Source organism: Lynx rufus, unplaced genomic scaffold (assembly GCF_022079265.1).
Source record: "Lynx rufus isolate CCGP_SWC_20201006 ecotype Redwood Valley unplaced genomic scaffold, mLynRuf1.p SCAF_18, whole genome shotgun sequence".
NCBI lineage: Eukaryota > Metazoa > Chordata > Mammalia > Carnivora > Felidae > Lynx > Lynx rufus.
Genome location: NW_025814832.1, coordinates 41,249,460 through 41,274,325, shown reverse-complemented (window position 1 = coordinate 41,274,325; position 24,866 = coordinate 41,249,460). Strand labels below are relative to the sequence as shown.

Sequence of the window (24,866 nt, the reverse complement as noted above, 5' to 3'; positions counted from 1 at the left end):
AGATAGAGAAGTTTTGGTTCGGGGGCTAGATTTAGGTTATTACTATTGCTCTCTATTCATTTTCCTTTTATATTCATATTTACTCATTTGTTTAAATATATTTTGTTCCCAGTGGTCAGCCAGAGATGTTATCTAAAAAAATGATGATTAAAAACATCTTTAATTCCTTAAGATGAATTTTTATTGTGAGAAACATGCCTAACTTTTAAAAAATGCTCCCGGGCAGGCGTCTTTCCCCGGAGGGAACTCCCTGCCCTCCAGGAGTAGCTTTCAAATGTCGGTGCGGCTATACAGAAAGGTACAATTGGATCCCTCCAACCACAGTTTTGTTTTCTCTTTTTTTAAGATGTCTTCTCTTCTATCCCCAGAAAAACATCCAACAGAAGTTTCAAATGTATCAAAGTTAAGAGGTCAGACTACAAAGGACTAAGAAAAAGTACGAAGAACTAACAAAAGAAACATTTTCCCTCTTTGGGAATAGAATTACATATGAATCAATTGTCAAGTTCTTTAAAAAAATGGAACTGGCTGGAGCTCAGCTGTAGTCCGTACTTGCAGGTCTTTGCCCATTAAATATATTTAATATGTGTGAGCAACGACTTACTGACTTGCCTGTAGCTATGGAATTAAAAGTCAAGAGAAAGGGAGGAAAAAAGTAATCTAGATAAATGACTTTATTCCCTCAGGTGACATCCAGTCAGAGCAGATACTCAGCACTGTGCAAGTTTTAACAGAATCGTGTAGAGTGAACAGAGAGGTAACATGACTTATATTCTGCTCAACTACATGCCTCTTCACTTAGGCTCAGTCTCTCTAAGGCAGATCTAAAGAGAATTCACTCAGCTGCACGAAATCCATTTGACATGAAGGGGTTCAAACTCAGAGGCCTCTGAAGTGTCAGTCGCTGAAGATTAGGCCCGAGTGCCCCACTCTCACTTTCTGCCCCACATACATAGAGGCATTAAGGTGATCACTGACCTGCAGGCATCAAAGGAAGAAGGGGTAGGGACTGGAGAGAAAAAACCCACATAGTTTCTTCTCTGCAATTATTGAAAAAAATTATGCTGAAACCAAAAAAAAAAAAAAAGAAGAAGAAGAGTAGAGCTGACTATCTTGACAGATTTATCTTTACCCAAGGAAAGAGTTAATACATCTGTATATGCACCTTTACCAAGAAGAAGCCTGAGCAAAGTGATTAGCCTGTAACTTTAATTTACCACTCACCATGGAAAATAAATAAATTTCAGTCTGGCTGAAAGTTCAATAGATTAAACTTTAGGTTTCTCAAAGCCACAATTTTGTTTTCAAATAGATGGGCCAGCAAAGATTAAAAAGGCTTCACTTCATGTTCTCAATTTGTTATTGGTCCAAGAGCCTATTTCAGGTGTCGCCGTGAAACTCAGATCTCCCCCCCGCCACCCACTGCTCCCATCGAGTGAACGGCAGGACTGAGCAGTGGCAAACCATGCCAACAGTGCAGCCAGTGTGTCCACCGATAACCTGGGATGGACCCATCTGATGACAGTTTGATGAGCACCCTACTGTGTGTCCGGCTCTGTTCTAGGCACTGTGGATTCAAATAGTGAGTGATCGCCAAGATCCCTGAACTCACAAAACTTGTAGAAGTACATTTATTATCTAACCAGTATGGCAGATAAGGACAGAAGACACAGGACGGGCACATGCAGGGTGGAGTCCCCAAAAGCAGATGTGCGAAAGTCCCAGAGAAATTTCATCTGTCTTTGTCTGGGTACTAGCCTAGGGCTCAGTTTTCTATGTGAGTCTGCATGCTTTAACTCTACAGTAGTTTGCATGAAATTTCTAGGAGCCCAGCCAGGGGGAAATATATAGAGCCTAAGTCGATTCTGTACAATTCAATTAACATGTCCCTTAAAACAGTCTCCCAGACCCCTTTTGGTGTAATGCACAGTAGCTTCTGGACCTCTGGTGAACAACACCATCTTCCTTCCATCAGTAATCGGCTGTGTGACCTTGGATAACTCCTCACCACCTGTGGGACACTCAGTACCCTCATCTCTAAAATGGGGGGTGGGGGGTGGGGAGGAACAGCAAAGCAATTGCCCTTCAAAGCCCTTTCTAGTTCTAAGATCTAATGACTCCCTAAGTTAAAATTGAAAGTAACTTCATAATCTTTTCTTCTATTTCTGAATTTTAAGAAGAAAGAAAAGTACCAATAAGTTATTGCTGGTCTCAGAAGCAGGCTACTAATAGCAACTTGAGTTCAGAAATAAGAGAATTATGATAAATTATTCAAAACCCTGTAAAGGTGGGGTGCCTGGGTGGCTCAGTCAGTTAAGCGTCTCACTTCAGCTCAGGTCATCATCTCGCAGATTGTGAGTTCTAGCCCCACATCGGGCTCTGTGCAGACAGTTCAGAGCCTGGAGGCTGCTTCAGATTCTGTGTCTTCCTCTCTCTCTGTCCCTCCCCCACTCATGCTCTGTCTCTCTCTCTCTCTCTCAAAAATAAACATTAAAACAATTAAAACCTTAGTAAAGGAAATATAAAACCTTTTGGTATATCATGAAGCTGTGTCTGAATCACACAGAGAATGAAGCATCTTACCTGTAGCGACATCTCGATCAACATTAGTAACTTCTTGATTCCTATCCAAACCTTCTTCCCTTTGACTTGCTGTGAAATTGTGGTACGTTCCTTATCTTTGAAGTTGCCCAAAAGCTACAAAAGCAATAAAAATAACGAAAGCACTTTGATAGTAAGTTAATTACAACATTAGTTAACAGTCACATTTATCCCTAAAAGAAGAGTGGTAAGAGCTACCTGACTGGTTTAAGTTGACAGGATTTTATCATATTTTATTTTATTTATTTTTTAAAATGTTTATTTATTTATTTATTTTTTTTTTTCAACGTTTATTTATTTTTGGGACAGAGAGAGACAGAGCATGAACGGGGGAGGGGCAGAGAGAGAGGGAGACACAGAATCGGAAACAGGCTCCAGGCTCCGAGCCATCAGCCCAGAGCCTGACGCGGGGCTCGAACTCACGGACCTCGAGATCGTGACCTGGCTGAAGTCGGACGCTTAACCGACTGCGCCACCCAGGCGCCCCATTATTTTTGAGTGAGACAGAGCATGAGCGGGGAGGGACACAGAGAGAAGGAGACACAGAATCTGAAACAGGCTCCAGGCTCTGAGCTGTCAGCACAGAGCCTGACATGGGGCTCAAACTCAGAACGGTGAGATCATGACCTGAGCCGAAGTCAGACGCTTAACCGACTGAGCCACCCAGGCGCCCCGGATTTTATCATATTTTAAACTCCAAACTGACCTTCCTAACCCATTAGGTAAAATTATGAAAGTGAAAGCTGGTATCCTAAATCCTGTTTTCCTATAGACCTCCATTTAATTTAGAGATATATTTCCTGGCTGTGGGGAAAAAAAACTCCAACCAACCCATAATAAATATCAGTTACAATTTTTGAGTAAATTTTTTTTAACACTTTTTAACATTTATTTATTATCGAAAGACAAGAGAGACAGAGTGTGAGCGGAGGAGGGGCAGAGAGAGAGGGAGAGAGAATCTGAAGCAGGCTCCAGGCTCTGAACTATCAGCACAAAGCCCGACGTGGGGCTCGAACTCACAAACTGCGAGATGATGACCTGAGCCAAAGTCGGACGCTTAAGTGACTGAGCCACCCAGGCGCCCCTATATCAGTTACAATTTTTAACATGTGTCAAAGCAGAGACTAAATTTAATTCTTAACCAGCCTCGACACCAGAGCTGCTCACATAGGTAATCTGGAGACATTTATCATCTAGAGAATTTCTATTTTGCTGGGAGTATGCCCCCACCGCATGGGTCTTGCGGAGTTCAAGAAGCTTTTACCACTGCTGAACAAATCACTAGGTAACATTTTTTTCACAGATCTCATCAAGTCATTTGTGTACACTGATATTAACCAAAAGTTTTAATGAAGAATATAGTTTTTAAAAAAAAATTAAAATTTGGGGTGCCTGGGTGGCTCAGTCAGTTAGGCGTCCGACTTCGGCTCAGGTCACGATCTCATAGTTTGTGAGTTCAAGTTCTGCATTGGGCTCTGTGCTGACAGCTTGGAGCCCAGAGCCTGGAGCCTGCTTCAGATTCTGTGTCTCCTTCTCTCTCTGCCCCTCCCCTGCTCGCACTCTGTCTCTTTCTCAAAACTAACTAAATAAAAACATTAAAAAAAATAAAAATTGGGGTGCCTGGGTGGCTCTGTCTGTTGAGCGTCTGACTTCGGCTCAGGTCATGATCTCGTGGTCTGTGAGTTCGAGCCCGCGTCAGGCTCTGTGCTGACAGCTCGGAGCCTGGAGCCTGCTTCGGATTCTGTGTCTCCTTCTCTCTCTGCACCTCCCCTGCTCACGCTCTGTCTCTCTCTCTCAAAAATAAACATTAAAATGAATGAATGAATGAATGAATGAATGAATAAAAATTAAAAATTAAACTTTGTCATCCTCAAAAAATTTAAGAAAACATTCCTATATTATGAACTTAGTAAAGCAGTTCCTTTTACTTCTGCAGCTTTTTGAAGTGTGTAATGTTTTAATCACGGTTCCGATTTATTAAATGCAGGTAAATGGGCAGAAAGCTGTTGCAAGGGACCGAATTTTCTGCATGCTGATTACGCTACCCTCCCCTTCTCCCATTCCAAGTTTCTGGCCCATGTACCATATGCATCACTCATGGCGGGCACACAGTAATTCATTCCTGGCAGGCTGGGTACTGCTTACACCAAGGAATGGGAGAGTCATTCACTTTCACTGACATTCACCTCTTCCTCAAATTCCTGAAACTACTGAAAGTATATCCCAGGCGCCCCGTTCTAGGTCAGCACAGAAATGAGGCACCGGGTGCAATGTCTGTGGTACACCCTGAGCGTTACTGCCACCCCAGCTCCTGTCGTACAGACAGTTTGCAATCCATTGACTTTTTTCACCTCCAGAGCTTCCAACAGCTGCTCTCCGGTGGCAATGTTGGGCACATGGATGGTGGTGCTGAAAGCGTTCAACATTTCCATCTCCTGAAGGACATCTTTGCGGCTGGTGGTCCCAATGATAAGAAGCTTGCGGCCCTGCTCATAAGGAGAAAATGTGTTAAAATGCATAGGAGAAGACTGGTCAGGAAACCAGAGTAAGCCTGAACAATATCCGTTTATTTAATTGCGGAAATGTAAGTGATTAGGCAAAAGAAAAAAAATTCAAAATTTTCCTCATGAAAATCTAAAGAAAAGTATCAAGAGTATGATTCAGAAAGAGAGACACTTTCTTTGGAACATGATCCAGAAAGAGACAACAGCTCTTTCTTGTCATTCGTGTCAATAAAATAATGGATAAATCAGGGAGACATACAAACCAAATAAAAAGATATATGTTGAAGTATATGTTGTAATTCATTTCTCACGGCCAACATGGTACACGTAGGGTAGGGATTGGGAAAAAGGAAATGAATGAACAGAAAGTCTGTATCACCCACTTAGCAAAGATTTATTATGCTTTTAAGAAGGAGCAGGGTAACAAAAATTGCTTACATTTATGCAACACTTAACTGTGAAAGGCATGGTGCTGAGTGCTTTACATAACTGTGTCATTTAATATTTTTAAATTTCATTTTTATTTTTAACCCTAGAACATACAAAAAAATGTTTAAAAACTATAGCAGGCCTATGCCACCATTCCCGTGTCCCTCTTTCCAAAGGCAATCATTTTAAACTCTTAGTTTTTCTTCTTGTATGTACCTTCTTTTCTTACAATAACAAGGTGATACCACTATTTTTAGATTTTTGTTTTCCGCTTAAAATAGAATATGATGACTATTATGGAAGATGAAGAAGATTTAATATTAATTTTTTTACCACTCCCCCCCCATGTGTCTCTTTTCTTGTCCTTCCAATGTAGTTATTTTATAGTCTTTGGTTCAATCTATATTCAGTATTTATCATGATTGCATAAATATGATTGACAGCTAAGCCATGTAATATACTATTACATTTCCTTTCTTAGGAAACATTTTATATTTATTAGAGTTAATAACTGCTATTTCACCCTTTGCTTAGTTTACCAGGTGCCTATTATAAGTTCATCCCCAAACACACACAACCATGAAAATCTTTTCAATACATTCAAACATGTCAGGGAATTTTAAAGTTTGTTTGTTCGTTTAAGACCTCCCTCTCCTGGAGTCCTCTGTTCTCAAAGCTCAGTCTGAACTGATAGCTCTCTAGGCCTGTTGCACAGCTGTAGCTCTAGAACCTTCCTCTCTCCTGTTATATCCCCTGCATCCCGGGGTCTTCCCTTTACTTCATTTATTCCCTTTTCCACGGTGCATCTACTTCAATAACTACCAGAGAAAGGGTGCACAGGAGGTGAAAATGTAAAGACTTTGAATGTCTGGAAATGCTTTTATTCCACCATTAATACGGTCTACTCCACACTTGACAGTTTGGCTAGGTAGAGAGAACAAGCCTAAATATAATTTTCCCTCCAGAATTCCGAAGGCATTACTCTATTGCCTTTTAATTTTCAGTGTTGCTGGCTAGAAGACTGACGCCATTCTGGTTTTCTGACTCTTTGCTTTTACTTTTTTAATTTTTAAAGGATCTTTTTCTCATCCTTATATTCTATAATTGCAAAATTAGGTACTTTGAGATAAGTCCTTCTTTACTTATTCTGCTGGTGCTAGATGGGTCCCTTCTAAACTGGAAACCTCTAATCATTCAGTTTTAGGAAATATCTTGGATTATTTCTTTCCATTCATTTTCTGTGTTTTTCTGTCTTTGTTTTTTGCCTCCCCGCCCCATGGAATCTCCATTAGTTGCATACTGGTCTACTAAGACTAATCTGTTATTGTTCTTTTCCTTTTTCTTGCTCCTGGTTTTTATTTTTTTCTGTTTCTAATGCTTTTTGGGTTAGCATCAACATCATCTTCCAATATATTAAGTTCTTTGTATATTTTCATTTCTAAGCACTCTTTCTTGTTTCTTGAATGCCTTTTTTAAAATTATATCCTATTATATTTAATGGCTATGATGTCTTATTTTAAGTCTGTGTGAACCCTATAGATTTTATAATGTTTTCTTCTGTTCTCTGCCTAGTCCTTGTCTCCCTGGAGTTCCTTTTTTCCTATTTGTTTACTGTAGGTTTTCCTCAAGTATCTTGGTGATTATTGGATGACCATTCAGATTTAAAAATTAAACTAATGACTGGAAACTCTGAGTCTGAGGGCTTTAATACAGGATGATCAGATAAGACTTGGCTGATTATTGGGAGTCCTTCAAAGGTCAAGATGTGTACATGTTTCCCAGGGAAGAATCTTCCTCCTTCCTGAGGGCTCTAAAGGCTAGTTTCCAGCATTCTGGGAGTCGATGGGGGAAGGGGTCTGGGTATCTCATCATTCAATATGAAGACTCCCATTTATTCCTATTTACAGTATGGCATCTCTTGAGATCAGTGTCTCATTTACTGTTCATATAATCCTGACAATTAAGTACTCATGTTATCTCTACTGATGAGGCTATTGAATCTCACAGATAGAAGTAATTTGTTCAAGGTCAAACAACTAATATATAATGGAGGCAGGAATGGAAACCAGATCCAGAATCCAAAATTGTATACTGCTTTCTTCATGAAGAAAACACATTAAAAAAAAACAAAACCAAAAACCGTTTACTTGGAAAATGGAAGAGGAACACATTTTAAACTATGTCACTAGATTGATGGTACACACTCATTCCACAGATAAGCCTTTAATACAACAATTAAACCTATTCACGGATCTTAGAAACGCATGATGTTAAAATAAATTATTATGTGAAAATTAAAATGAACGCAGGAAAAGATGTTAAGAAATTGAAGATCAGACACCAAAACAATTTCAATTTGGGTTTTGTAAACATTACACCACTACTATCAATAAGGCATACCAGCCATTCACAGTTTTATTCATCGTTTTTGTCCACCTACTGTGCCAATAATGGAAAATGAACCACAGGCATTATCAAAGAAACACAGGCATAAACAAAGGCATATCAAAGAAAGCTGAGCCCTTCTGGCACAATTAGTGACTGGCATATCAGATGACTGTGCAAAGACTATGGGGTACAAGTATATTTGTGGGGTGCCTGGGTGGCTCCGTTGGTTAAGTGTCTGACTCTTGATTTAGGCTCAGGTCATGATCTCATGGTTTGAGACAGAGCCCCTTGTTAGGCTAATGTGCTGACAGCACGGAGCCTGCTTGGGGCTCGCTCTCTCTCTCTCTCTCTCTCTCTCTCTCTTTTTCTCTCTGTCCCTCCCCTGCTTGTGCATGCACAGTACTTTCTCTCTCAAAATAAACAAATCCACATTAAAAAAAAAAAAAAAAGAAGTATACCTGTGGAGTTTAATTGAAGGATAATCATTACTATTCTTCAAGACATCAACTATCTAAAAACCAAACATGTTTTCAACAGAGCTTCGTCAAGCTCCTAGATGAATGTGGAATAGACGTTGTATATAGAGAGAGACAGCTATGAAAGAGATGATGACGATCCAACATGGACAGGTGGGAGGTATTATGCACAGGATGTCGTGGTAGAGGGAGGGAACATGTGGCACAGAAACCTCTCCTGCTCCTTCTCTGGAACAGAGTCTTAAGGAATGAGTAGGCTGATTAGGAAGATGAAGGGGAAGGCTATTCCAAGCCAGAAGGAGCAGAAACACCTAAGTCTGAAGGTGAAATAACAAAACCTGGGGAGCTGAGGTAATTACAAACACAAACACATCCACACTTCCGCTATCACAGAAGAGTGGTGCTCTAACATTCAGCATGAAATTCCATCTGTAAACTTGGGAAGGGATCTCTGAAGGCTAACAGATGCTAAAGGCCACACAGGCTGGTGGAGCTGCCTTACAATGAAAGGTAACTGACTGTTATCTCTCCTTTTCCTTAGGTTTTTAATGTTCATAATTCAAATTCCCTCAATTCCCTCCATTCAGCCCGTAATTCAAACTCCCTCATCTTGCCTTCTCTCAAGGAAGGCAGTGTTGGCCCTAGAAGAACAGCACTGAGGAAGAAGCTTTTTACTCCAGAAAGATGGAATTGCCATTTTCCTAGTGAAAGTTTCTCTAACGTTAACAATGACTATGCTCTTCGGAGTGTTGAAAGACTGGGAAATGTAGAGCAACTTATAATGGAAACACTAATTTATGTTTTGCTTTACTTCTTGTTTAACAAGACTGCAAACACTACAGAGAGGTCATGACCCAGGTGAGTTCAGGCCTTGACTTGTAAAGCATCATCTTTAAGAAAACACTGAAAATCATTACCAAATAATTAAATTGTGTTGGGTCATTTTGTCTATTAATTAGTGGTAATGCTCATGAGTAAGCTTTATCATGAAAAAAACTGAGTGTAATAAATCATATTGGAGAACATTTTGGAGGAAAAGCTGCCAGCAGCATGTAATAGGAAAGTCAGCTTTGAAAATAAAAGTAGAGCTCAACCCAAGAGGGGAAATCCAACTGGTTAATGTGTGGCTCCTAGGCTTAAGTCTACAGCATGGAAACATGCCCCTTGGTGGAAAGAAAAAAAAAAAAAAAAAAAAAGAGCGATAACTTATTTGAAGGGAAAAAAAATTGTTCCCAGCATACTCTTTACTGAGATTTGCTAGTTCCTGATACAATAAAGAAACAGGCCTAAATAAAATGACTATCTGCCAATCGGATTATGATAAACATTGTTCCAAGGTTAAGTAAGTATTAGTTAACTAATTCTTGGTACCATAAGAAGCAACTCAGGTGAAAACATTACCATGAAAAAGGCAGGGCTCAGTCAGGTGTTGATCCTTCAAAAAAACACTTCTTTACATGATGAAGAATGAACAAAGTACTAAGCAGTATCTAAGCCTTTAGCCACACAAAGGACTAACCAGATAATCCACACCCTTTCAGAGGTCCTGCCCATTGATTGGCCCCAATAAACTGATTTGTAACAAAAGTTCATGTGGAAGAAAGCTTTTTTTTCTTAAATAAAAATGCCACCAATATAATACTGCAGTGAAATGGAAGGGCTGATTTTAACCTGTGAACAAAAGTAAAGTCAGTTATGCAGTAAAGAAAGGCCATTCTTTCCGTATCATTCAATGCTGAGCAAGTGTAATACACCCTTGGTAAGAAGAATTAACTGTGAACAATTGGAAACCCTGAAATGGATTAAGAAGTGAGTTTAAAAGTGCAACTCAAAACTGCTGTGTGCCGGGGGCCTTAAACTTTATGTCGATTGTTAGAATTTGAGGTTTTTGTAACTGAGAGTGAAAATGTTCAGAATAGTAAGGATTTCTAAGCCCAGTAAGCAAAAGACTCATTGATCAGACCATTACCAAGAATTTATTCTGTTCAGATATTTATGGAATTATGAGATTTGATTTGTGTCTTCCAAGTGATTATAATTTAGCTGGGAAGAGCAAATAGACATTCAGGATGTGTACCAAGGAACACATCGGCAAACACAAACTAATAATGGCTGTGGGGGCACAGCATAAGGGGATAGTTTTATTAGAGTAGGTTCTTCTAGGAAGATTCCCGTAGTACTGTAGGGACACTGACAGAGAGGAGGCCCTGGAGGAGACGGGACGGGTCTCTAATGCTACTAAATCCTATGTGGGTGGTGGAGGCAGCTGAGCCAGGGCACTAAGTCTTTTTAGAGAGGGGAGTGGGCAGCCACTAAAAGGAAGACTCAGAATGCTAAACTAAGGAAGGAGATTTAGTATAACAAGCAACAGGAAACTACAGAAGGCTCTTGAGGAGGCAGAACGGCGATGGAGAGAGAGAGGATCCTGGCAGCTGGAGGCAGGCCGGTCTGGGGGCCCGCAGGAAGCTGCGGCACCAACGGTGTGCTGGCACTACAAGTCAGCGTGCCCAGGAAGGATCCGCGCTGTCCCACCAATACCTCACACACACCGTCCTTTTGAAGGCAAGCCCAGGGCTGGCAGAAAGCAAAGGAGGAGAGGCAAGTCCCCCCAATGGCCAGGTGGTTTAGTGAGGTAGCAAAAGGTCAGGCTCCATCATTCATAATCGTGTGATTTGGGGTAGACGATTTAACTTGAGTACCTGTCTCCTTCCCAACCATACAAGTGGGATACAAATCCTATCTATACCAGCTCGGGTGAAGAATGCTTGGGGAAGGGGGGGTCTTGGCCATCGCGGTTGGAGGAGGCCAGAATGAAAGGAGACACAAGCTTGAGTGCATAGGTCTTGAGAGGAACCTGAAAAAGCATTCTCTGCCTAGGATGTCGGGGTCCCGTAAGGTTAGGGTTAGGTCAGGGTCAGGTCTCGTGGGCGAGCAGTGGGGTGCCTGGAAATCCCTGTCCTCCCAACACAGGGCCCTGGCAGCAAATGATGCACAGAGAGTGTATTCTCCCAGAGAGCAAACACCTCCTCTTAGGGGAAGATGAGAGCTCCAATCTTCAGCTTGACTCAGGTGGCAGTGAGGCCCAGTCGGGGCCCAAACGAAAGATCAAACACCCCCTGGAATCGTGGAGTGGGTGAGAGTGAGTGGCCTCGTCAAGAAGCTTCTGAGGGAAAGGTCTGCTCAGGGCAGGGGTGTGAAGGAGCATTCCTGGTAAGCCGTGCTTTAGTCCACCCCTTACCCTAGCTTCATTCTTGGAATGGGAATAATTTCACACATTTTTACTTAGTTTGTATTAGCCAATACAGAGACCTTTAAAAAACATTCTACCTACCATAGTGCTTGTACAACTTTATCGCTGCATTTATTTGCAAGTCTGAATCTTGTTCCTAGACTATCAGCTCCCTGGGGGTAGGAGCCGTGTTTCATTCCTTGTGGTTGTGAGCACAACATGCCTGGCGCACGGAAGATACTCCTATGCGCCCTCCACCTAGAATGCTCTTCCCTTATACATCCACGTGATTCTTTCCCTAATGTCAAGGCATTGCTTGCACGTCACCTCTTCCACTGGGCCCACACAACCCCCCATGCTCCGCCATTTAAAACCAGTCTCCCCTTCTTCATCTCCCTTTATCCTGCTCTCTCTTCCACTGTATGGTTTAACATGCTCTATATTTTACTCATTTACTACTGTCTTTACTTGTTTATTGTATTAACTGCTGGTCCTCCTTCGGGAGGACAGGAGTTTTGTCTGTTGGGGTTTATTGATATATCCAGGGCCAGCATAGTGCCTTGAGCATACTGCGAAGTGAGTAAATTTGTGTTGAACAAATGAGCGGTGATCTCATTGTCGGCTTCAAGGGCAGCAGATCACTCCTTCCTTGTTACAGTCTCTCTTCTGGCCCTGGAGAAATGCACGTTATGCCAGTGTTCAACAGGAAAGTTAACTATCTACCATTTCAGAGTCTATATCTTGGAGCCTCACGTGGTGAATGCTAGAACAAGTTTTCAAGAAAATAATCCAGAATGAGTGGCACGTATGCTACATTTACAACGTAAGTAGATGCCATAAGGCTGTCGTCTCTCTCTTTTAATCAAGTGATCGATGAGTAGTTAAGCTATTGATCGGAAAATACGGACTTCTCTAACAGGGAAAAGATGAGATTTGTTAGAGGGCATTAATTTAAGATAGTGAATTAACTATTATGAAGCATCTCCTACAACTCTTGGTTTCCCCAAAAAAAGAGAAAAAATTGACTACCATTAAAAACAACCAGAGTCTGGACAGTAAAAGGAGAGGAATGGGGCCTCTTTGCATATCCTGCATGCATTTCTGATTTCTCATGCTCAAAATGTCTGTAACTTTTTTTTTTGTAGTTAAATGTTTAAGTTGAATACCAAAGGAAGGATGTTTCAAATAAATCATGCTACAACTAGGCTGACGACTACACTTAAACGCTCCATCAGACTGTACCCTGAAGCAAATTCTTAGTCTACTGTCTTTGTAACCATCCTCATGGTGCTGTAAGAAGGACAGAGGACAATCAGGAGGGGAATTCATGATGCAGATTGGATATGAAATGAGAAACTTCACCCCAAATAATTTAAAATAATTACTATAGCAAGAGCAGACCACTTTGTGATATTACAGAATATTTCAGTACCAATATGTGAAAAAGACACCGAATCATCAGATTTCACACTTGGAGTCGCTCTTAAAGATTACCTCGTCTAAAGATTACCTAGTCCTCCCCTGGTTATTTTGTAGAGAAAACTGGGATGAGAGGCAAAGTGACCTGTCTGAAGCTTCTATACCCAGGCAGGGAGCTGAAGCTAGAGTTCAGGCCTCTTTGATATTCCCATTATGCTTTGCTGTGCATTGTTCTCATCTGTGTAATTTGTAACTCCTATCAGCAATGGCTGATCTCTTAATTATGAGTTAGGGAGATACATCACCTAGAAATTACGATCTTTGAGCTCTTGGGAGAAAAGTTTAAATTAAGCAAATAGAGTTGTACTGACCATGGCACAGTATTCTTAGTGCCAAAAGGAATAGTTCTGTAGATACTCTCTCTCATTAGAAACTGAACTAAGGGGCACCCGGGTGGCTCAGTTGGTTAAATGACCAACTTTTGATTTTGGCTCAGGTCATTATCTCATAGTCGTGAGATCGAGTCCTGCATCGGGCTCTGCATGAGTGTGGAGCTTGGGATTCTCTGTCTTGCTTCCCTCTCTGCCCCTCCCCTGCCCGCACACACACACTCTCTCAAAATAAATAAATAAACTTAAAAAAAAAAAAAAAAACAACTGAACTAAGATGATCACTGATTACTTAGTGAATCCAAACTCTTCAGCCTTGCACCGACAGAAAATTTCCCTCCCTCTCTCAACTTTTAGTTTGATATGCCTTTGATATGCCTGTGACCTCTGTGCTCTCTAATCAGGTCAATTTTCTTCTTCCTTCTCATTTTTTTTTTTTAAGGTTTCATTTTTTTGGAGTAACCTCTGCACACAATGTGGGGTTCAAACCCACAACTCCAAGATCAAGAGTTGCACACTCTACCAACTGAGCCAGCCAGGCGCCCCCTTCCTTTTCATTGAATTTCTATCTCTGTGATTTTTATTCTCAGCCTTCCTCTTTATTAAAATTCTTTCCAGAGTTTTCTACCAGTTTGTAATTATCTCTTAGGTCCAAGATATTTTAGAGAATGGATCGGTATGCCCAGTAACAGCACCTCACTTATCTGGAGGCCAATCTGCTAAGCAATTTCAGCTATCCAGAACACAAACAAGAACCAAGATATAAGCAAAAATACTCTAACTTCTGGGACCAAAACAAAACAAAACAAAACAAAGTGAGGTTCAAGTGACTCCGTGCTGCCAGTACCAATTTATCCACTAGGCACAGTGGGCACAGCGGCCACAGGGCCCATAAAACTTCAAAGGGCCCACAAAAATATTCAAAAAAATTTTTTTTTACATCCGAAGAAACAAAGAACTTTCAGGTCAAAGAAAAAAAAATTTTTTTACCATTTTATTTTTAAGTAATCTCTATACCCAATGTGGGGCTCAAACTCACAACCCTAAGCTGAAGAGTCACATGCTCTACCAACTGAGCCAGCCAGGCACCCCAGTAAAATGTTTTCAATACCAACAGTTGGAAAATAAAATACTGAACTTTTTTAATGAAGGAAGGGGCCCAGGTATAGTCACAGGAAAGCTCCTTCAGCTCTTGTGGCCTGGTTACCCTTACTTTATAAAACAACTCATGAGTCCTTGTGGTTGCCTTTTTTTAGTGCACAGCTGACCAGAAGTAGCAAATTAGAAAAGTGGGAACCATCAGAGGCAGGGCGCCTGACATAATTCAATGGGATTTAGAAACAGCTAATAGTAAAACCATTAACAAACATTAAGAACAAGGAAAGGTACCAAAAAATAAAAACAAAACAAAACAGGGCACACTGGACCCATTTAATGACTACATGGGCAGAGTCTTATACATCCCAATAGTTCTTGCTGTTACTCGTGGTATTACTGACTCATGTGATTATGATTTGTAATGATGATCCTTATTCTTTACCATACTGTTTATTATACTTTGCTTCAGACACCAAACAGGTATGTAACAATTTTTTCTCTTAAAAAAAGGCTAAAGTGGGGTACCTGAATGGCTTGGTTGGTTAAGGGTCTGATTCTTGATTTCGGCTCAGGACATGATCTCTCAGTTCGTGGGATCGAGACCCACATCAGGCTCAACACTGACAGTGTGGAGCCTGCTTGGGATTCTCCTTCTCTCTCTCTCTCCTCACCACCCTTGCTCACATGCTCTCTCTCTCTCTCAAAACAAATGAATAAACTTAAAAAAAAAAAGGCTAAAGTATAACAATTGATATTTACAGAAGTTAAGCTTTAGCCATTTGGAAAAAAATAAAGCTTTTCATTTCTTATGAATTCCTATTCCTCTCTCCAGTGAAACTGAATATGCTATATGAAGCCTGAGATAAGTAACTGTACACAAAACATATCCTTAAATTTCCAAGTGTCAGTTAGTGTGTAAATAATAAAAATTTGCTAATTCTTGCATAGACACATCCTTCGCTGTCTCTCCCCATCGCTTCACAGCTGGAATTCCTTAGCAAGGCACAATGGCCCTGATAAATCTCCCTTCTACTCATCTTTCAAGACCAAGATCAAGAACTATTTGTGAAACATTTGCAGATTCTCTCAGGAAAATTGACTGTGCTTTCCTTTATATTCCACTGGAACCCACATAACTTATAAAAATTAACTAGATACATCATGTGTACACATCTTTCTCCCTCACTGGATACTGACATGGACACCAGTCAGCCTCGATTAGAAAAAGAGTACCCCTCCTAGGGGGATGAACTAGAAAGAAGCATGCCCCTACCCTAGGCCCATTCCCCAAAGCCCCAGCACCTTGTATGAGTAACTCTCAGGGTTAAGGCTGCCAGACAAAGCCCCAGGTATGCCCCAAACAAGTATATCTCATGCAGTGCTTGATATCTTTCTGAAATTCAAATTTACCTGGACGTCCTTTATTCTTGTCTACTAAATCCAGCAACCCTACTCAGGGCAGATGCAGCCCCACACCAGGGTGGATGGCTTAGTGAGCACAGTGTGGGCTGAATGTTAACCCTCAATTGTCACTTAACCTTGTACACAAACTGCACAACTGAACAGGTGGCCCTGGATTTGAAACTCTTTGAGGGCAGGTACAGTGTAGTGGCTCACTCATCCTTGTATTTCTACAGGTTGGAACAAATGTTTATGAAATGCACATCCTAGTGAAAGCATACATCCTGTGAAGTAATATTTCAAACCTGGCATGTCGAAAGAAATATTTTTGGATGGAAAAAAAAATTTTCCATCTCCCTTCCATGGAACGTAATACAACTGTCACTGTCTATCTTAGTCAACCTTGGTCACATTGGCATTCCTGCATCGTAAGCTCTGACTGGAAGCAAAACACTGAGTGGTATGCCAGGTAGGTGTCCAAGGTCAACTGTGAGAGCCATGAGGCACCCTCACACTTGTTCTCTCAGAGACACAGGTGTCTTATACACCAGACCTTAAACCAGCCTTAAAAGAAAAAAACAAGATGGGGTGCCTGGGTGGCTCAGTTGGTTAAGTGTCCGACTTCGGCTCAGGTCATGATCTCACGGTTTGTGGGTTCGAGCCCCGCGTTGGGCTCTGGGCTGACAGCTCAGAGCCTGGAGCCTGCTTCAGATTCTGTGTCTCCCTCTCTCTCTCTGCCCCTCCCCAGCTTACACTCTTTCTGTCTGTCTGTCTCTCTCTCTCTCTCTCAAAAATAAATAATACATTAAAAAAAATTTTTTTTAAGAAAAAACAAGGTTAAAAAAAGCTACATGTAGACGAGCTTAGAGACAAAGGTACATTCATTTAAGTGTTAGTTAAATGGCACATCAGTTGGAAAGACTGGAATTAAAGAGTTTTGACAGTTATATGCTGCTAGTTAAAAATGAAAAAGAGCAGGGGTGCCTGGGTGGCTCAGTCGGTTAAGCGTCCGACTTCAGCTCAGGTCACGATCTCACGGTCCGTGAGTTTGGGCCCTGCGTCAGGCTCTGGGCTGATGGCTTGGAGCCTGGAGCCTGCTTCCGATTCTGTGTCTCCCTCTCTCTCTGCCCCTCCCCAGTTCAGGCTCTGTCTCTCTCTGTCCCAAAAATAAATAAATGTTAAAAAAAAAAAATTTAAAAAAAATGAAAGAGCATACACATTTTTTTCCTGATTATGAATAAATGCATAGTGTTGAAATTTATAAAATATAGGAAATAAAGTTGAAAAAAAATCACCTATAATCCTATCATCTAGGATAGAGTAGGTACTTTCAAGATGGAAAAATAATAGAACTTCCTTTGATTGCATTCTTTTAAAAATCACCCTTTTTGCATATGTTTTAAAATGAACATCATCTTACAGAAGAAGAGATGTATTAAAATATTGGAAGGATGAGCTCAAATGCTATTTTGACTGGTAGGGGTATGCGTTCAGAAAGTTGAGGGGCCACTGAGACAAAGGCAATCACAATAAACAATTTCGGCACACCTCCCCCAGTCCTTTCTCCTTTACGACTGAAAGCACACTCGGAGAGTTACTGAGGATTAAGTGAAAGGTGATTTGACAGTTATGTAGGAAGTTTCTGACCTAAGCCCAGTTAATACAGATAACGGGTCACTAGCTGGGTGGCCAGAATTTTCCATCTGACTGCTGTCACCTGGTGTTTCTCCCTGTCCTCCCTTCCCATTTTTGTTCCTCTTATTCTGGAAACTGCCCCCTTCTTCCACTCGCTCCGGGGCTAAGTAAGGCAGGCAGGGGCTGTAGGAGCAAGATGGCGGGCAGCTACGGGCCAAGAAAGCCGCTATGCTCTTTCTTGCCAGCATTTCTAGGGCCGGTTTCTTCAGCAGCAGCCACATGGAGCCCAACTCCTTTGATATGGGTGGGTTGCTTTGTCGGTTTTATGTATTTTTTGTGTGAGGAAAGACAGGGTCAGAGTTTTCTTTGAGGCGAATCATACACTAACAACTGAGCTGTGCTTTGCGGTTTACAGAGAACTACAATAAACATTTATCATATTTCATTCTCACATCCTCAACCTCAGTATTATTATTGCTCCGATTCTAGAAAAGTGAACACTGAAGCTCAGAAGTGACTGGGTTCTAATTCAAGTCTCTGAATTCTAACTCCTGTGCTCTTATTTACACTGCCAATGCCAGTTCTGTGTGTGGTTAACACCCACCACCTTCAAAATAGCCATTCAGTGAATATTATCATCCACATAGCCTAAATAGGGGAAGGATGGAAGGAAGGAAGGAAGGAAGGAAGGAAGGAAGGAAGGAAGGAAGGAAGGCAGGCAGGCAAGCAAAGCAAAGCAAAGCAAAGCAAAGCAAAGGTGGGACTGTCTGGGGCCTTTCCTGTGGAAGCACTCTCTCCATTCCCCAGTGTGAGGTATAAGGAGGGCTGTCAAGAGGAAGATGTGGTTATAGACCAAGGAGTGATTTAAAAAGATCAAGACCTCGTTCCATCTATATCCCAATAACTATCAGGAATATTGATGGATTGTTCTGGACCTTTTGTAAGGTTCCCCTTAGTGGCTCTTCTCACCCAACATTGTCATGCCAGGTAGTAGAAAGCCCTAGGAAATCCCCAAAGATCTGTGTGCTTGTTTTAGGGACAAGAAGGTAGGAGAGACTCTATGAAACACTGTTTTGTTCCACCTTGAGTTGGGAGAAAAGGGAGCTTTAGTCACAAGCAACAGGCGACTGCAGGGAAAGAGCCAGTACGTGGGCCAGTCCCTGGAGGCTGAGGATAAATGTTAATAGGCAGTGTCCGTGGGGACCTCACAATGGCCAGAAGCCCTAGTCCTCCATCTACTCCTTCCCAGCTGAGCCCTGACATTCCCGTCTCTATTTCATTCTTCCTTTTATAACAGGGGTCTTTAATTCCCAGACCAGAGCACTTAGGAAGCTTCTAATTCCCAGCAAATGGGAGATAGGGAAGTAGGGGGTACTTGTTTTTTCCCCAGTACTGCACATGAGGCAAGTTGTGCCTGGGCACTCCAAGTTGGAACCCTGAACTCACTCTCCATGAAAATCTGCTACAGAAAAATGGCTGCATTCTTTAGTTTTCCTGTCTTACAAGCTACAAAGATTCTGTGGACTATCTAAAGGTACCTCTATTCTTAAAACAAAACAGAACAAAAAAACAACAACCAGAAGATGTATTTCTAGTTGCATACAATAGTCTTCACAAAATACTAGACCCTCTAAGAACTTTGAAACAGCAACAAAACAGGAACAAACAGTATCTGAGATGTCAACCCTGGAGCCCCAACTAATGGGCATATTCAAAACAAGGACAGACATTCATTCCCTTTTTGAAGATGTTAGGAGAAGACTCTATAAGTCAATTCTTTACAAATGGCATGCTCTGTGGACAAAACATTCCTACTTTTCAGTAACTCCATGCTTTTTATAACAAAGCATTAATACCTTCTACCTGCGTAGTCCACGGGTTTAGAGGACTTCACTATACATTATACTGTACATTAGTTGGCCCTCATTGGGGTAAGTAAAGCAGGGAGAATTACCTCCATTGTACAGATGAAGAAATAAACAAAGATATTAAGGGACTAGTTCAAAGTTGACTGAGCTAAGACTCCAACTTAGGTTTTCTGACTCCAACACAAAGAGGAAGTTCTGCAGAGGGGGTCGTCATAACAAGGTTCACGGCACCGTGGAATACCGTGGTACTAAAATCAACACTTTCCTAACACCGATGTCATGTCACAATAATATATTTAAGGCGATGGGGCTAGACCTGAAGACATTCTGGCAGTGAGAGGCTATTGTCTCGACACCATTAGCAGTGTCCTGCTAATTAAACTTTAGATATTTAATTTTGAGTTAGCTGAAAATACTGTATATGTTTTATAATTTTTGTATTCATTAATACCTATCATAGATGTGCTCTACCAAAAACCAAAACAAAATCCCAACTTTGAGAAACATGTATTTTAATGTGTCTGTTTTAATTTATTTATTAACTTGATTTATTTTTAAGTAGGTTCCACACCCAACGTGGGGCTTGAACTCATGACCCTGAGATCAAGACTCGTATGCTCTATGCTCTACCGACTGAGCCAGCCAGGCATCCCTGAAAACATGGTTTTATTCAGCAGATATCTGTAGCAACGCTTTATGAAAGGACTCACCAAATGTCTTTCGCTGTAATTTATGTACTTAAAATCATTCTACATATATATGTACTGTATGTATATTCGATTTAAGCAAAGTATAGGAAATTTTATAAAATACAGTAGACATTTAATATCACTGACTTAATAAATGGAAAAACTGGGCCACTAAGTTGTCAACCATCATACAGCTTTTCTTCAACAAAGAAGTCCAAAGCACGAGTCACCACATCGGTGATTACAATGATGTGTCTGGCAAAATGACTACACCTCTTTCCTAAAGTGGTTATACATCTTACTGAGTCATATTGTAGTCATTAGCCAGAGTTAATTTTGAACAGATAGATGGGGAGATACTCATGTTGGGGCCTGCACGATTTGGAGTCTCTTCCATTATCTGCTTATTTTGCTGAAGAAACCCAAAGCCTGAAGAGTTGCTTAATGTTACCAAGACTTCCTAATACCATCTCTGAAGTAAGACCGCACTCAGATGTCGTGTAAGGATTACACGAAAGGCAATCTTGTCTAGAGACCGGTGATGTCAAAACGAAATCCACGGGACACACAAATAACGCCCGCTCGAGTTCCCACCAGCAGCTCGTGACAGTTTCTTACTGGTTTACACGTGATGCCTGTCCCAGCTCTAAATCCTCCTTCTTTCGTATTCGGTAACATCCCCAGGTGCCAGAGCAGCGAGGGAGTTATTTTTACCCTCAACGACTTTGTATTTTAACTGAAACTCTAATAACAACCATGAGGTCTGAATTCTACTTCAGTAATATTGCTATGGATTTGGAGTGATCTTCTCTTACAGGAGTTCACCGTTGCCAAAGAGTTTTCCAACCGGTATGCCGCAAATAGGTTAAGGGTGGACTCAGATGTCAATTCTCGTCAGCCCTGGGGAAGGCTGGGTGGCCCTTGGGGTGGCGGCGTCCACAGACCCACGGGCCTCCTCAGATGTGACCATTTTCTCTATGCCACTACAGAGAAAGGTTGGGAAGCACCGGAACTCAAAAAGGCACGGTTCTCCATAGATCACAAGGCCATTCTGGTAGACACAGATGCCGTCTTCCAAACTGATTCCCCCCAAGTGTCAAGTAAACTGAGCACTGAAGCAGTCAGGTTAATGGGCTTAACTACTCCCGCACTTGAGGAAACTGGGAAGTCCTGTCATTTTACAGCTTGAGGAGTTCCTCTGCAGGCACTTGATTTTGTCTCTCGAAAGGAAAAAAAGGTGCCAGAAGAGATCTGTGAGGAAAATAATAAAGCCGTCGGTGCTGCAGGTTGCGGGAAGATTTACCTGGCCTTACGGCTTTGCTACTGCTTCTTCCTCAACATTAAGACTAAGGCTTTTCATCCTCCTGATCTTGAAAAGCACATTCCCCTCAACTTCCATAAATCCGCAGAACCTGAAAAGAGCCCCAGTGTCACCGAGTAAAAGAGCCGGCTTTAGGAATCTCACTGGAAGGAGGGGTGTCTTCAAGCCTCTCACTGCTAAGCCGGACATTTCCTAACACTGGACAAATTGTACATCCAGCTCAGGGAGGGTGAACTGCAGTGGTCTTTTACCCTCCGAGCCAATTGTTAGCTTTTCACGGGAATCAGCAGGGAAGCACATGTGAAGCCTCTGTGGTGCCGGTGAGCGCCCCCGTGCCTTGTGTGACTCTGCATGTAGATGAAGCAGGCCGGGGGCTTTCTGAGCCGCGGCCGCTGAGTTCTCAGAGCAGCGCTTTTCTCCGGCGTGGCTCCCTGCTGGGACAGCCCTTTTCAGTCCTCTACCCCCCCTCGATCTCTTCTCCTGCACAACACAGGGAAACTTGATTGAAATAAAGACCTAGGGAACATGTTTTATTTTCTCCTGTTCAATCCATTTTAGAAAAGCTTTTAATTGGTTTTAAAAAGATGCTAAACAAAATGTGATGATGTTTTTCAGTCTTCATGAACTACAGATACCACTTTTTATACTTTCAAAAGGCTAATAAATCAATCATGAAATTAACTCTCCAGCTAAATTTAAAGCAAACCCACTGAATACCGGGTTCATTAAAAATCTATGCATTTACTTAGAAAAATTTAAAATTCAAAGAAAATTATCCTGGTAACTGAAATCTGACTTGAATTTTTAGTCCTACACTGAAAATCCAAGACCAAAGCAATCACAAAGGGGAAAAAAGAAGGCTTGTGAACCAGTTTTAATAAGCCAATTTACAACGAGGAGGGGTGTGGGGGGAGGGGAGGAGGAGAAAAGAGAATATCTTGATACATAACAACATAGTGCCCCTGAAGGGATTCTTTTATTTGAGCATGTGCACACATGCACACATAATTTTTCTACGTGAAAGCTGGAATCACAACAAATGCGATATTAAGAATTCTGTGGCTGATATGATTACTATATTGTACACACGTACAGTTCCGCTTTTTAAAGAAAAATGCCTTCAACTTTTCTGTTTTGACAGTGATACAAATAACTAAGAGTTTTCTACCACCCTAGGTGGCTCTGCGACCCTCGGATTCATGAGCTTTTAATATTTAATTGAAAACACCTGAAAAACCTACATGGCTGATGGTCCGGTGGAGCGAATGCTTCCACTGTAGAAAGACGAATCTTCTCGACACCGGATCACAGCCTGAAATTTTTCCCTGAATTCTCCTGAGAGAATATAAACTGACTTAAAAAGCAAGGTGGTGCAGAGACAGCATATTTTCATTTTGTCAAATGTATGCCAACTAGAAATACTGGACACAGTAACTTCTTCTGCCACTGGTTCATGTAAGCAGCAGGCCACCATCTATCAGGCCGGGTCAGAGTCACCCAATCCTGATTCAGGACGGGCTGGTATTCCTTAAAAGAGAATCCCTGCCATTTCCAATCACTAAGGCGACCAGATCTATCTTTGACTTCTTACATATTCCTATACCCTTCCTTTGCGGCCCTTAGATAAATTAGTTCTACATCCCTTTTGAATGATCCAATCCCTGTTTCTAAGACTTCTCCCAAGCCGGGCCATGTACTTTGGATGCTCACTTCTTGCTTCTAGCTCCCCCATAACCCTCCTTTCATCAATTAGGTAGCTTCAGCAACCGCTTTTTTTTAAGTGCCTCTTTTATTGAAATGTAAGTCACATAACACACAAGTCGCTGAGGTAAAGTGTACAATTCGATGGTTTTTAGGGGTTTTTGCGGATATGTGCAACCATCACCATGATCAATTTTAGAACATGTGAAACACCCCGAGAAACCCCATACCCGTTAGCAGTCACCTCTCATTCTCCCTATCCACCCCTCTCAGTCCTAGGCAACCATGAGTCTGTTTTCTGACTCTACAGATTTGCCAATCCTGGACATGTCATACAGATGGCGTCAAACAATATGTGGTCTCTTGTGACTGGCTTCTTTCGGTTAGCATGTTTTCAAGGGTCATCCATGTGACAGCACGTGTCAGGACGTCATTCCTTTTTATTGCTGAATGATATTCCGCTGTATCCATATACCATATAGCACATTTTATCTGTGAACATCTAGGTTGTGTCTGCTTTTTTGGCTATTATGGATAACGTTGCTATGAGCGTATCTACAAGCTTTTGTGTGGTCATAATATTTTCATTTCTTTGGGGTGCATACCTAAATTGTTGCGTCGTAGAGTATCTCTCACCTTTTGAGGAACTAGACCCAAAGGCCCCTCCCAAATTTTTATACTCCTATCAGCAGTGTATAAGAGTTCCCATTTCTCCAAATGCACAGCAACACTTGTTACTATCTGACTTTCTGGCTGTAGCCATCCTGGTAGGTATGAAGTGGTATCTCACTAAGGCTCTGATTTTCATTTCCCTGATGGCTAAGGATGCGGAGTATCTTTTCATGTGCTTATTGGTCATTTGAAATTTATTTATTTTTGAATGTTTTCCCTTTAGTCATACCTTGACAAATATAAATTACAGTACAAAATAAAATACTTAAGCCCACCAAAATGAGGGGACATGCAAAAAATACCTTTAGAAGTAAGTTATCTAGGGGCACATGGGTGGCTCAGTCAGTTGAGCATCCGACTCTTTTTTTTTTTTTTTTTTTTTTTTGGTTCAGGTCATGACCTCACAGTTTGTGAGTTCAAATCCTGCATTGGACTCTGCACTGACAGTGTGGAGTCTGCTTGGGATTCTCTCTGTCCCTCCCTCGCTCTCTTTCTCTCTCTCAGAAAAAGTAAATAAACTTTAAAAAAAGTTAAAAAGAAAAGAAGTTATCTATGTTTTTTGTTGAATAAGTTATTCATGAAGTACATCTGTATAAACCTGTACCAGATGTTAAGATTTAAAAACATTAGATAATGTTCCTTTCCTCAAGAATTTTACAATTATTTTTATAAAATGGAAAGTTATTACTAAGTCTTTAAAGGGTTGTCTTTTTTTTTAATATGTCCTATTTTATTTCTACTGGTATCTATTTTGGATTACAAATAATAATTTGTATTCTCAACTAAGGTATGTCTCTCTTTTTAAATGAATGTGTTTAACAGTGTAAAGGACAAGCGGTTTAAAAAATACCATTAAAAAATTATTCTTCCTTCTCCTAAAAACTGAGTAAGATACACATTTAAATGCCTGGAGAGTCTCCCAATCTAGTAATTTTTAAATGCTATTTCATAAGAAAGGATTCTTTTTGTAGGTGATATACATGGTGATTCGGGGGTATACCCTTTGTCAGCAACTTTAGCTGTATCTATTTACATACTTATTGAAG

At 41.2% G+C, this 24,866-nt stretch overlaps 1 protein-coding gene across 1 annotated transcript in view; it reads right to left on the bottom strand.

Moving 5' to 3' along the window:
- NSF (N-ethylmaleimide sensitive factor, vesicle fusing ATPase) overlaps positions 1-24,866 on the bottom strand; it is a 149,381-nt gene that overhangs the window by 3,189 nt on the left and 121,326 nt on the right. Inside the window, exons 18-19 of the mRNA XM_047081689.1 lie at positions 4,953-5,087; positions 2,584-2,697 (exon numbers count right to left, since the gene is read on the bottom strand). Of these exons, the coding sequence (XP_046937645.1) occupies positions 2,584-2,697; positions 4,953-5,087 (249 nt within the window). The remainder of the gene's footprint in view (positions 1-2,583; positions 2,698-4,952; positions 5,088-24,866) is intronic.